General features: G+C 56.9%; 1 protein-coding gene across 12 annotated transcripts in view; it reads right to left on the reverse strand.

The window, feature by feature from the left end:
• The window catches only part of LOC133346783 (inositol hexakisphosphate and diphosphoinositol-pentakisphosphate kinase 2-like), a 42,541-nt gene that overhangs the window by 7,731 nt on the left and 21,192 nt on the right, over positions 1-13,618 (reverse strand). For 5 of the 12 annotated variants that reach the window (XM_061558652.1, XM_061558649.1, XM_061558655.1 and 2 more), the window contains 12 exons: positions 10,507-10,628; positions 10,104-10,286; positions 9,540-9,681; positions 9,061-9,284; positions 8,313-8,440; positions 7,358-7,472; positions 6,849-6,956; positions 6,539-6,655; positions 6,231-6,395; positions 5,621-5,767; positions 4,897-5,002; positions 3,823-3,945 (listed from right to left, as the gene is read on the reverse strand). In XM_061558652.1, the coding sequence (XP_061414636.1) occupies positions 3,823-3,945; positions 4,897-5,002; positions 5,621-5,767; positions 6,231-6,395; positions 6,539-6,655; positions 6,849-6,956; positions 7,358-7,472; positions 8,313-8,440; positions 9,061-9,284; positions 9,540-9,681; positions 10,104-10,286; positions 10,507-10,628 (1,680 nt within the window). Of the gene's footprint in view, positions 1-1,741; positions 1,805-3,822; positions 3,946-4,896; positions 5,003-5,620; positions 5,768-6,230; positions 6,396-6,538; positions 6,656-6,848; positions 6,957-7,357; positions 7,473-8,312; positions 8,441-9,060; positions 9,285-9,539; positions 9,682-10,103; positions 10,287-10,506; positions 10,629-12,973; positions 13,019-13,618 lie in introns of all 12 variants that reach the window. The other 7 variants (XM_061558645.1, XM_061558651.1, XM_061558650.1 and 4 more) reach the window with 4 other exon arrangements.

Below are 13,618 nucleotides of genomic sequence, written 5' to 3' on the forward strand. Positions count from 1 at the left end.
TCACATGGTGACCCCCCCTGGGCAGACCTGGAGATGAGATTCAATCTGGAAGAAGCGCGCAGGGAAGTGCCCATGAAGCCACGAGCGAAACGCCGTGACATAAACGTGTGGAACCGCACGGCAGCACGGAAGACAACCTGAGTGACAGCACGGGAGAGAGCACAGGGTGACAGGACGCCGTGTGTGAGGACAGGGCGTGTTTAGAGATTGCAGAATAAGTGGGACAGGTGCAATTTTTGGTGCCAACAGTACATGGAGGTTAACGAGCGGTGCGGGAAAATGGAGAGGTCCGGCTTTGATGGGAGCTTACAGCCAGCGGCTTTGGGCCTTTCTTTAATTGGTGCCTGCCAATCACGTCCCCGCCCTGGGGCCACGGCGACAGGAACCGCAGCCTCCACGCAGCCTCTGGCGCGCTCTCTCACACGCCACCTCCGCCGTCCTCTCTCCTCCTTCCACCAAATTCGCCTCTCCTCCCTACCGCACCATGCTGGGCCCCCCACTGCCTTCCCCCAATGTTGAGCTCCCCCCCCCCTTAATTCCCATGCGGCACCCCCCACCCCCGTACCCACCGGCACTCGTTAATGCTGTGTGACCTGAGATCTGAAGCCGTGAAGCTGCAGTCTCGGCCACATGTCTGGAGGCAGTGGCAAATGTCGAAGTAGCGAATTAGGGTCGGCATGGAGACGAGTGGTGACCAGATATCCGGAGGCACACCCACCCACAAGATACAACCACCATCACACACACAGACCCAGCCAAAACACACCACATGCTCACCCAGACATAAGCACACTGGCAACCTTCATCACTACGGTCAACACAAACCCTCGCACAGCCTCTACCCCAAAGGCAGGAAAACACCGCGTTCGTCGTGGTGCTCACAATTCAGCCCACGCCGCACGCACACCTCCGCTCAACAGCGCTGTCGACCACCGCTGTGGCACGCAGAGACGTCTTTGCTCACCGATCAGCCGAGACCCAACGTGACGAGCCCAGTGACCTCAACTCCAGGCCACCAGGCACATCACTGCCCCCTACCTTGTCCACGCTGCTCAAGTCGCGTCAGCCTGTGGTGAGCCAATGGGGTGAGGTGTGCTTGTGCACATCTCGCTCGCCCGTGGCCAGGTGCACACAATCTCAAGGGTGGCACGCCGAAGCGTGTGCGTGCGCGTGTTCACAAGTGCGGTTAAGTTCGTGCTGCGAGCGGGGAGTTATACGAGGTTAAAAAGTTGCGGCTGTGTATGCGAGGCTGCGTGTCGTCATCGCTGCTGGTGATGGTGGCAGAGGTTGTGGGTGTTGATATTGCTGCCGGTATGGCGACTGTGAGCTCGGTCGTGTGGGAAGCAGTGCAGTTGCGAGCGGTGAGTGACAGCCCTCGTTAATCGTTACGGCACGGCACGTTAATTAGTCACCACAGCGGGACGCGACCCGCCCCGTCGCGCGACGTCAGTCACAGCCCTCCCAGATCCCGCACGGGCCTCTCAATGTCTCCTGCCGCCCTCAATTTTCTGTACAGAAATTTCCTCTTTGCACCAAGGATGTAATTTTCCCAGGGGCACGCCCACGGACCGTCAGTGGTGGCGGAAGGCCTCCCCTGCCCCCACCTCCCAGTTCCCGGTTTATTCAGGACCAGTCGGCCAGGCAGTACCCTCGCCCACGAGGCTGCCACCGTTGTCGATCTGGCAGGGCTGGGGTTAGTCTGTGGCTTGGGTGGTCAAAGCAGAAAGGCAAGCGGACGTACCATTGGTCGGGCAGCAGGCATACGAGATAGAAAACCGCTTTATAGGCGAGCTGCGCAAAGCCTCTGAGGAAGAGAGAAAACGGTGTCTCAACATCCTCCCAGGCCCTGCCGCAACCAAGCGTCGGCGCGTAGGGCGACCCAGGCCGTGCCGGCCGCACGTCCAGTGCGACCGGGCCACTGGGCCGCTCCTGCCGAGGGGATGCAGCCAGCTCAGCAGGGCACCCCGCATCGCACCACTCGCACGGCACACCAGGCCGCGCGCAACGCATCACGCCACACGGCACACACCGTCCAATGCGCACACAGCACACCACCCCACGGAGCACACCACACTGCACTACAGACAAGGCACACCACATGGCACCAACGGCACAGCGCACCACACGACACAGCGCACCACAATATACACACCACACTTACTGTACAGCAGGCAGTTACTACACCACACGTTCCACTCACCACACCGCACACACCACACCGCACCACTCACCACACTGCACACACCACACCGAACCACACATCACACCGCATATCCCCAACCCTGCATAGCAAATTGCCTCCCTGGCCAGGCCAGAAAATCCTCCCAATTGACTCCTGCAGCAGCAGTAGCTGCAGCTGCAGCAGCAGCAACAACAGCTGGAGCAGTAGCAGCATTAGCAACTGGAGCAGCAACAGCATCTGTAGCAGTAGCAGAATCAGCAGGAGCAGGTTCCTCATGCGTGCAAGCATCTGCAGGTACACATGCTGTATATACACAGTGTGTGAGGATGTACGGTCCACATAGATCAGTGTTAACGCCCTCTGTGGTGCCTGGGCCGTGGCGGCTAAGCCCGATGTGTTTGATCAGTTTTCAACCGCACGCAGAAAGTGGGGAAATACAACCCAGAGGTGCGAAATAAATATCACATCAAAGAGGCAACTCCCATAACCACTGGCTGCTCTCCTGTCTTACACTTCAGACAAAAAAAACCCTTTCTATAGCGTAAACTGGCTGCGGAATATGCACGGTTGTGTTAGGAGGTGTTAGTTATTAAATGAGATCTGTAGGATTACGCGAGAGTGCAACGATGTGTGGGTCCCGTTTCGGAGTTCCAACGCGGCACCCAGCATGCCCACCACGCTCCACCATGCTCACCGCATGCACCACGTTCACGACACGCCACGCCACACATACACACCACACCGTGCTCGCCACATGTGCACACCGCGCACCAAACGTGCCTTGTGCACACACCGGTACATGCGTGAAGCTTCCACGCGTCGGCGGTGCGCGTAGCCGCGCAGGTCGGCGGGCGAGCGGTGGAAAGGTGACCGAGCTACAAGCAAAGCGATCCGGGTTCAGGAGCACGCGTCTACGCGCCCGATTGGGAGTTCCCCCTCGAACACGCAGCCTCAAAACTGCACGCGCCGCTAAATCTCATCGTCCAACTGCAGCTGCACGAGCTAAGGGCTGGGGTGGCATGGGCTAGAGTCGCTTACAGACGTCCACGTCCAACTACGAGGTCAGCTCCGTGTGAAGCATGGGAGTCTCCTGTGCGAGGTGTGTCGTGGTGTGTGGCGTCTGTATGTTGCGTGGAGTGGGGGTTCGTGTGCAGGAGTGCGTGCTCGTTGCGTGGGGAGCGGGAGTGTGGTGGTTAGCAAGCTGCGCTATGAACCCAAAGACGCGAGTTTTATTCCTGCTCATGGCCAACACCAGTGACAGTTATTTGAACCGGTCCTGGGCCTCTCCTAGGTTGACTCAAAATAGTGCCCGGTCCGATGTGTACATATCAGCACTGGAGAGACAAAGGCAGGCGGGTGTGTTTCTGGCCACACCACCCACTCGTGTACCGTGCCGGTGTTCATGGGTGCCTGTTAACGGTACTTGCCCCAGCAGCCTGTGTGACTATACGGGAAATCTTTGTCTTCGTTGTGTAGTGCACGGATGCCCAGCTTCAGCGTGGTGTGTATGTGGGTGTGCATGTCCCGCGTGGTGGTTGTATACCATCATGCGTGTTGCGTGTGTGTACGGGTCCTCTGTGGTGCGCGACGTGTGTGTGCGGGTCCCGTGTGGTGTGCGCCGAGTGGGGGTGTGTGCGTACCATCGTAATGCAGGGTGGCGGCCCCCAGTTTTTTGCGACTGGCTCGCGCGTAATCCTGCAGGTTGGGGGCACTGGAGGAGCCCCCCAGCACTGCGGTGCTGAACAGACCAGCGCACTGCGACCCTGGCGGCGGCACACATGGGGTGGCGCGGGGCGCAGCACGTGGGCGTGCGGGCAGGGCGGGGGTGGGACATGGGGCAGCAGGGGGAGGATGCCAAGGGGGAAGCGGTAGGTAATGGCCGGTGAGGATGGCCGAGATGATTGTTGCAAGGTTACGGAGAAGCGGTTGTGAGTGGGAGGTCGAGGGATAAGTGGGTGAGGAGGGGCAGGGGAGGGAGTTTGATTAGAAAATGTGAGTTGGGGAGGCTGAGAAGGGGGTTGGTTTTAGATGTGGGATGGGGGGCTGCGCCGTAATGGGAGCGGAGGCTGTTACGTCGGCACCCAGGGAGACGGTGGCACACGGCGGTGGAGCACAGGGCAGCCCGTGTCACCCGTGTCAAGCCCTGGGCCAGCATGACTGCATGATCCCAGCGAAAGCAGAAAAACACTTCTCCCGCCTCTACGAGCGATCGTAAAAACAGCCGAGAGATCTCAGCTGGACTGAGACCGGCGGCAATCGGGGCACGTCAACCACAAATGCTGGCTGCTTGAAAGCCATAAATGCACTCGTGTTTGAGCAACGGCGGAGCGGCCGAGATCGGCTCGTGGTGACACCGGGTCATGGCACGTTCGGGCTCGGGGCTTGACAACGTCTCGAGTTAATCATCTCCGTGAGTTAATCATCTGAGGTTATACACGACCAACACATGATCAACACATGCAAATTACCGCTCACACGACGTTAGTCTGACCCGAGGCTACGTCGCCTCTCCGCACCGCAGCACCGATGTCCCCGAGTCCCCGGCGCAGGGCGCCCCGACCGCCGCGCTAGTGCCGGCGATCGCCACTCTTGGCTCCTGCTCTTCCCCAGCTAGTGGCCCTCTCAAAACCCCGCCGGAACGGCTTCACTGGGCGCCACTGGGCGCCGTCATCGCGCATCGGGACTCCTTCTCCCTACGCCGCCCTGGCACGTACCCAGGCCGCTGTGCTTGGGCTCCTGGCTGTGCTTGACATTGCTTGCGTGCGTGGCCACGGCGAGCCGTCGTGGGCCGCCTGGAAACGCGGACGTTTCGGATAAAACCTGTGTGGGGACAGAGAACCAGAAGCGCTGCTCGTTAGCACATGGTGCGGCAGAGAGGTGTGGAGAACAGGAGGGACGGTGGGGCAATGGGGGTAAATTTAGCAAATTAACTCAAGGCATCAACAACAACTGATTCCACGGATAATTGCTCACGTGCACATGCGTGCACGCACGCCTGTACACTCACTCGCACTTGCTGGAACTGGTTACATCGCGACAACGCCATCGTTAGTGTCAAGGTTATCTTGTCACAGCACGAGCAGCCAGCAACAAACTCAACGAGCCACCGCAAAACGTTTCCGTTATGTCACGAACCTCCGTTAGCCATTACCTGCAACGCGCACGGCACGCCACGGCAACCTCTGGGTGGTTAACGAGTGCGGCCAATAGCCATGCAAGCGACACGCCCGTCGCCTCTCACCGCACGCATGCCAAGCGCAGGAAACCACGACCGCGACCCGCTACCACCCCACGCGCGACGCGCCGTCCACGCGACGCGGGGAGGGTTGAGCTTCTCTAGGACGTCGGCCGCACGTCGGCAGCGAGCGGGGGTCAGGTATTGCGTGCGTGTGCGAGAGGCGGGGGCGGGGAAGAGCGACGGGCACACAACGCAGACACCTGCTGCCAGGAGGCGAGAATGGAGGAGAGGGCGAGGGATTTTGGGGAGCCGGGGGCGGGGTATTCGGCCGACGTGCTACGGAGCCGCACGGGCGCCACCCACACGCAGCCCGGCTCCGGGCTCAAGCCGCCGTGCAGGGGGTCGTCCTGGGGTCGGAGGCGAGACAGCGATGGGCAGAGATGGCGGAGAGCAGAAAGAGATCCAGGGAGAGGGGAGGACAGAGGAAGAGAACGGAGACAGCAGAGCTGGGGCAACGCCGAGACGCTTGGCGCGGAGTACGGACCGTGGCTCGCACCGCCCCGCTCGAGTCACTTCATGGCATTCGTGTCTGTGACGCACGTGTGTCTGTGACGCACGTGTGTCTGTGACGCACGTGTGTCTGTGACGCACGTGTGTCTGTGACGCACGTGTGTCTGTGACGCACGTGTGTCCGTGGAGCACGTGTGTCTGTGGAGCACGTGTGGAAATGGATGCTAGGCACGCACGACGTACAGCCCCCATGCGCAGCGGATATATTTACAAAACGATTCTACGCATTCGCTTTCCAATCAAAAGTGTCAGTTGTGTCCTGCGGGAGGCAAGAGGCCAGGTGTAAGAGAGGCGACTTACTTCCAAGGAACCGACCTTCCTCGACTTACAGAGGGGCGACCTACGATGGATGAATATGGGGTCAGAGGGCATAGGTCGGCACACTGTGGCATTGTCCACCTCGTCGCGAGCGAGTGGCGCCGCGTCCGGGTCCGGGGGGCCTTGCTGTGGGGGGGCTCCCTCGCTCTGCGGGGGGAGGAACGGTGGATGCGTGGGGAGGGGGGGTACAAGCAAATGCAGATTTTTATGAGCAGACTAACCCCGCCGAGCGGTGCGCGTGAGATGTGCCGTGGGGGCGGGGGTAGGGGTGGGGTCGGGGAAGGGCTGACCTCACGGGAGGCCGGCCTGAAACCTGACCCCGCCGGGTGGCTGCGCTCTCCCTCGGTGCCCTTGACCCCAGGGCTGAAGTGCAGCTCCACGTGGAAGCGCTCCTCGGAGGACGGGTCCTGCACGCCAAGCGTCGTGTCACGCCGCGTGTTAAAGATACCGCACGTCACCAACACGACACGCGTGATGACCATGACAATACGTCACAGCGCACCACGAGTCACCACGACGGCACGCGCCAAACACCCAAACAGCCCCCATCCTCGCGCACGTCCAGGAGCGCCAGATAGACCCATATGGGCAGCAAGCTACCTTGTTAGGGTCTTCATAGAGCATGATGACGATTTGCGTCATGTAGTTCAGCTCCGTCACCTCGCTCAGGTAGTTCATCGCGCGCATCCACTGCTCGTCCTTCTCCTCCTGTACCACCACACGCATCGCCACCACACTCAGATTCACCACCAATACCACACGCTCACATTCACTACCATCACCGCCACACTTACACTCACCATCACCACCACACACATTCACGACTATCAATAGCCACACTCGCATTCACCACCAATACCACACCCACATTCACCACCAATACCATACACACATTCACCACCAATACCAATCAAGCAGAACAACAACAACACAACCCCACATGCACACCACAAACGCACCAATACACCCGTGCATCACCACCACATTCACCACCACCACGAGCACTCTGATAACATGCACAGCTTGAAGACAGCAAGGTGTGCAGGCGTGAGCATCCACTTGTGTGTGCTCGTGCTCACTGCCGTGCGTGTGCACGTGTCTGCACTCACGTCGAGCAGCCCCCCGTAGCGCAGCAGTGACAGCAGCGAGTGCATGTGGCTCTCGCTGGTAAAGTAAAGGCGCGTGCGCACGTGCCGCTCCGGCGACATCACACCGCGCGAGTACCTGCGGCCAAGCACACGGCACGCACCCACGCTTGCACCGCCGCCCTCGACACGGGCGCGCCGCCGGCCTGCCGCCAGAGCACGGGCCTCACACGGGCCTCACACGGGCCTCACACGGGCCTCACACGGGCCTCACACGGGCCTCACACGGGCCTCACACGGGCCTCACACGGGCCTCACACGGGCCTCACACGGGCCTCACACGGGCCTCACACGGGCCTCACACGGGCCACGCGGCGGCCGCCCGGCAGGCGGCCCTGCTAGCACAACCGACGAGGAGCGGGTGACGTGCCGCATCACGAACCCAGGATTCCCGAGTTCAATTCCCACTCACGACCGATAGCAGTGGCCAACTTGTGAACTGATCATCAGCTTCCTCTAGGTCGACTCTGCCTTAAACAAGTACCTGGTAGCGTGGAATTTGAAATTTCGGCCTGAACAGGTCCTCGCTCACAGGACTTGCCACTACAGTCTGTAAGGTTTACAGGGATCTCTGTATCCTGTTCGTACCTCTACACATGTGTCACTCTGTGTGCGGGTGCATAGCTGTGCGTGGGTATGCATCTCTGTGTGTATCTATGCGTGTGAGGAGCAGCGGTGGCACAGTGACTTCCAATTTCCACTCACGGCCGTCAGTGACAAATATCTGAACCAGTCTCAGGACTCTCCTGGGTTAACTCAACTTTAAATGAGTACCTCGTGTGGTAAATAAACATCGGCGCTGGGGAAAGAAAGAGGACCGGGCCACCCCCTCGTGCGCCATGGCAGCCTTCAACGGTGCTTTGTTGTCGTGGTTCGTGTCCGCGTGCACACTTCTCTCGGGGCATGCGTGTGTGCTTACAGTGGGTGCAGCTTGTTGACCGTGTCGTCGTCCTGCGTACGTTGTAAGTCCGACCGGATCTTGCAGATGAGTGGCTGGCAGTAACTGAACGCAATGTCCAGTTTCTCCTCGCGGCTCAGGCCGTACTCCTATGGCAGCCGGCAGCACGCACGCATGCACGGCACAGGTCTGGTTTAAAGTGAATTTTGATTAACCAGGTAAGACGTCAAGAGACCAGGATGAGTCGCATTTGCAAGAGAAACCCAGGTCACCAAAATGACCAAAGCTATTTAAATAATTTCAAGTACAGCAATGCAATAAACATAAATCAGAACAAAGCGACCATGGCACATGCCGAAAATATTGCATATATCAACACCGGCAGCCTTTCCCGCCTTTCCTGCAGTGTCCTAGCAACACCGCTAAGTGACGGAGAGGGCGTCTGTTGCTTCACAAGTGACGAAGGAAACAAAGCCATGGAGCTACGTCAGGGCCGAGCGCTTTTCCGTCAGTTAATCAGGAGCTGTCGAGTTCAACGTGCCCTGTCGTATCCAGGATTCATCACCGCTATAATTAGCGTCGGCGATCGTATTTCTATTGTGCTGCTCGTATTCAACACGTGTCGTCGCACACCAGTCAGCTGCGTTGAGATCAGCTCCGCAAAGGGTAAATCATCTCATGCACTAACACACGCACACGCACTCACGCACTCACACACTCACACACGCACGCACACACATGCATGCAAGCTCGTGCATCGCAGCCGCACCTGCGGAATGACGATGTCCGCCAACGCCTTGGACAGCAGGTGCAGCTCGGTGGTATCCTCCAGTGCCAGCGCGGCGTTGTGCTGTGTGTCGTACTTGATGCAGTCGTAGATGTCGGGGATCTTGCTGATGTCGTAGCGCCCGTTCTTCAGCTTGAAGTCCCTCTCCAGCTTGCACCAGCGCCGCAGCATCAGCTCCAGCGTCTCGCTGTGGTACAGCTGGATGTCTGCAAGGAGGGAAGCGGTGCCAAGCTGACGGAATGGTGCTGGCACGGAACGTGGACACGCAGCTTTATTACATTTCACCGTGGCATGATGACATGCGAGTTTCTTCCGTCTCATAACTTGCTTACTTGAATACAAGATCACACTCACAGCACGCATGCCCACACAAACCCACGTGCCCACACACACAAACCCACGTGCCCACACAAACAAAACTACGTACCCACACACACAAAACCACGTGCCCACACACAAACCTGAAGACTTTGGATCCTCCATGCGCTTGCGGATCTGGGAGGTGAGGCTCTGGATGAGCGTGTACACCTGGTTGCAGGTCTGCACGGGGTTCCGGATGGAACGCATCGACGCAATGACGGAGACGCTGGCTGTAGGAGCCAGCTGGGCAAGACCACCGGAAACACAAAACACCGTGGCACATTAGCACACAGGGACCAGCACCACCACCATCAGCGGCTCATGAAAGACAACGTGAGCGAGCTAGTATACACTGTGGTGGTGGAGAGTGCGCGTGTGGGTGAATTAAGTGATGGTGGTGGTAAGGGGTGAGCAAACGGGTATGTATGTTATTGGTCAGTGAGCAGACAGTTAAGTGTGTTGTTGAAAGTGGTGGTGGTATTGAGCATGTTGTCAGTGGTGGTGGTTAAGAATGTTCAAGAGTGTTTTTTTGTTGTTGTGAGTTTATAGACAGGTATGCTAATAGTAAATGTGTTGTGTATGTGAGCAGATGTGTTGTTGGTATTGGTGAGTGGGCGAGCAAGCGAGCGGGCGAGTGAGTGGGTGGGCGGGCGAGTGGGCGTCACCTTGGTGTAATCGTCGTCCATGAAGTCACGGTCCCTCTGCAGGATGTCGTGGAGGCGCTGCTTGACGCGCTGCTGGCACGTGCTCAGCGAGTCATGGTCCGAGTCCAGTAACCCGTTCATGTTGGCGCTCTTCACCATCTGCACCAGGATGGGCGTTAGCTCCCCCTCCAGCGCCAGCAGGCCCTGTGAGCACGCACCACCACAAACATGCGGTGAGAGTTTGCTCGTGTGATCGCGCAAGCATTGGCATGCGTGTTCGTACGCGTGGGTACGTGTGGTTGCCTGCGAGTGCGTGTTTGTGTCTGTACACGTGAATGTGTGGGCACGTGTGCGTATCTCTACAGGTGACTACGGTTTGCGTATGCCTGCACGCGCGTACTTACCACGTGTGTGTGGTCCTCACCTTGGCGAAGGCCGCGGCCGTCATCTGAACACGGCCTTCATCAGAGGCGTAGATCTTGAGGTCGTGCCGGTAGGTGGAGTGTAGGCGAAGGAGCCCGCAGCCTGGGAAGCCGGCGTAGTCACCTGCTCCGATACACACGCACGTAGACACACACGCACGTACACGCAGACAAGCTCACAAACAAGCTCACGCTCGCATACATCCGAACACACACACAAGCTCGCACAAGTGCATACATGTACAACACACAGAGAAAATCCCACACAAGCATACATACGCACACACTCACACAGACACACCACCTTCAAATAAGATGGTGAATCCAGTGCTGAGGATCATGCACATGGCATAGGCAGATGCATGCAAAAGACACAGGCAGTGCAGAATGCACGCACACGCACACACAACCACACATAGGAGCACGCTCATGATAACCTGGACCATGAGCAGGAGCATTTCCAACAAAACGACAGCTTGCACAGGACACAAGAATTACACAGAGAAAACGGATTGCGAACAAATGGCTTACACACAGAACACAGGGGTGAGTGGACGGACAGCACAAGACGCACACAGAGAACAGGGTTTTTATAGAAGACACAAACTTGGCCGATTTAAAATATACAGTTTAACACGGAGGAGGCTTTCGCGACCAATATTATCCATTAGGTTTTTTTGGGTTAGATCGCGTAAATATAAATGTGTCCTTCAACCCACCACCACCCAACACAGCCAATTAGCAAACTTTGTAATTTCCGGCGAAACATCGTACTCGAATTGTAAATGTTGTGGGTTTACTCTCCTACACACCGGAGTGCTGGACTAGGAACACATTTACATGTTTTATTTACGTGACAAACCTTACTCATTGGCTGTGTCGGGTGGTGGCAGGTTTAACGACACATCTATATTTACGCGATCTAACTCAAAAATCCTCTATTATGGACAAAATATACAGACGGCACAGAAGAAATGGCTTACACACGAAACATTGCGGACTTGGGACTGCTAAGTCCAGGCGAGCAAGGCAGAAGATGGCTTTAACACAAGGCCAGGTGAATCATACACGATGCAGGGCGTTCACAGGGTCTGTCAACAGTCTATCCTAGAGACGCAAGGCAAGGGTTTTTCTTCGGAAACTTTGAACGTTATCCCATTTTCGAAGACGGCAGTATGCGTGCCCTTGACTTTCCGAGTCATAAATCCTGCGGCACAATAATTGATATTGAAATCTCGACGGGTTATTTAATCACTCCCGCATGCGAATGTAGCAAATGTTTTACGAGCCGTTCAGCGGGAGACAATAAAAAATAAAAACACGACGCGGAAAATGTGGAACCTATCACCGCACAAAACGTCTTTTACTGCCTCTAGCATTACTTTCATCACCATTATTTTTATATATATACACATAATATATGGCGTAACGCTACACATGGACATTGCAGGAGTGAGTTGTATGAAAGCAATATCCAGGGGGCATTAAAACTGCGGTATTATACAGGAGAGCAACGCCGTGTGCATTGCACAGGGGAGGGTTGGAGACACCGAGTGCAGCGCGCGGGCAACGCTCTCACACCGCCAGCCAGCTGCCACCCTGCCACCGCCACGCGGTCACCCTGCCACTCTGCCACCCTGCCACCGCCACCCTGCCACTCTGCCACTCTGCCACCCTGTAATTATATCACTATGCCACCCTGCTACAATGTCACCCTGCCACCTTGTCATCCAGACATCCAGCCACCAGTAGTCAGGCATTTTCAGAAATAGTAAAAAATAAATCAAGTGTCTCCCTGCTTAAACAAGCTCAGGATAGTGCTAATCTGCTTGGTGATCTGGTGACCATTCCACATGCCTATGATGGGGATCAGTCTAATCACAAAACAATACACTTGATTTCCAACAAAGTAATTTTATCATCCATCGCCGGGGGAGCGGAGGTCTACAGTCAACCAGCGACCATGAGCGAGAGACGTCATTTTCCACGCGAGAGTTTGCGTGCGAAATGGTGTCTCTACGGCTGCAGTGCGGGGCGGCACTCACGACAACTCCTCACGGGTGCCATGAGCGATGATGTGGGATGCTCGTCCCAAGGGGTTCTGAGATTAGTACAAAAGACCGGGAGGGCAGAAGGCACGGAAGAAAAGCTCCTGGAAATGTAAATAGAGGGCACAAGAGCGAGAGTGAGCGCTCGCGCCAGCCGCGTGAGCCAGCGTCAGGGAGAAGGGCTGCAAGAGGAATTGATCGTTAGGAAATGGCTCCCTTGGGAAAAGCCCCGTTAAGGCAAACGGTTGTTAAGAGCCGCCTCTGTCACGTCGCGCACCACGAGCGTGCGCGTGTGCGTGCACACCGGGCGCATCACACCGGGTTAATGGGAGACGGAGGGAGGGAGAGGCGGTGCGAGGGAGAGACGGAGGGACGGAAAAGGCGGAGGGAGTTGGTGGAGAGGGACAGAGAGAGGGCTTACCGCAGCTGATAGGCGACTCGCACCCACACCTGCCTCTACCCTCCACTAAAAGGTCACACAGGAAAGGCACAAGAGGTCACGAGGTCAGAAGAAAGGATCAGGGGTTATGTTTGGGGCACGGAGGTGGCGATACCGCAGATATAGCCGAGCCGCATGTCCCAGGGCACGGTGACATCAGGTTTTCTGCTCACAGGCGAGGGGGTAACATTCACGCTCACGGCACGGGGACCCCCCCCCCACGCCCCCCCTGCAGTGTACAATGGCAGTGCCGACAATTTAAATGTCCTTCCTTGTTTCTGATGACCACCGCCTCTAAAATTAGACACCTCATGTACACACTTGAAAACGTCATATTTCAAGTGAAAAAGATTTCACTTGAAATACAATTGTATCTCGATTTTTCTTTCCAAGTGCGAGCGACGCTGTTATGAAACGAGCATGGGGTGGCACTCACCCATCTTGGTAGCCCTCAGCCAGTGGTGGAAATTCAACATTTCCACGGCGGTGGGCAGTCTCTCCACAGGACGGCCACTGTTGACATCTCCCAAAGTGGAACATACTTTATTTACCCCACAGAGTGAATGGGCTGAGCTGACTTCCAACCCGAGATTTCAATTCTCAATCATCAGATTGCGAGTAAGGTAG

Source organism: Lethenteron reissneri, chromosome 24 (genome assembly GCF_015708825.2).
Source record: "Lethenteron reissneri isolate LAM-NWPU_2019-01 chromosome 24, ASM1570882v1, whole genome shotgun sequence".
In the NCBI taxonomy this organism is placed as follows: Eukaryota; Metazoa; Chordata; class Hyperoartia; order Petromyzontiformes; family Petromyzontidae; genus Lethenteron; species Lethenteron reissneri.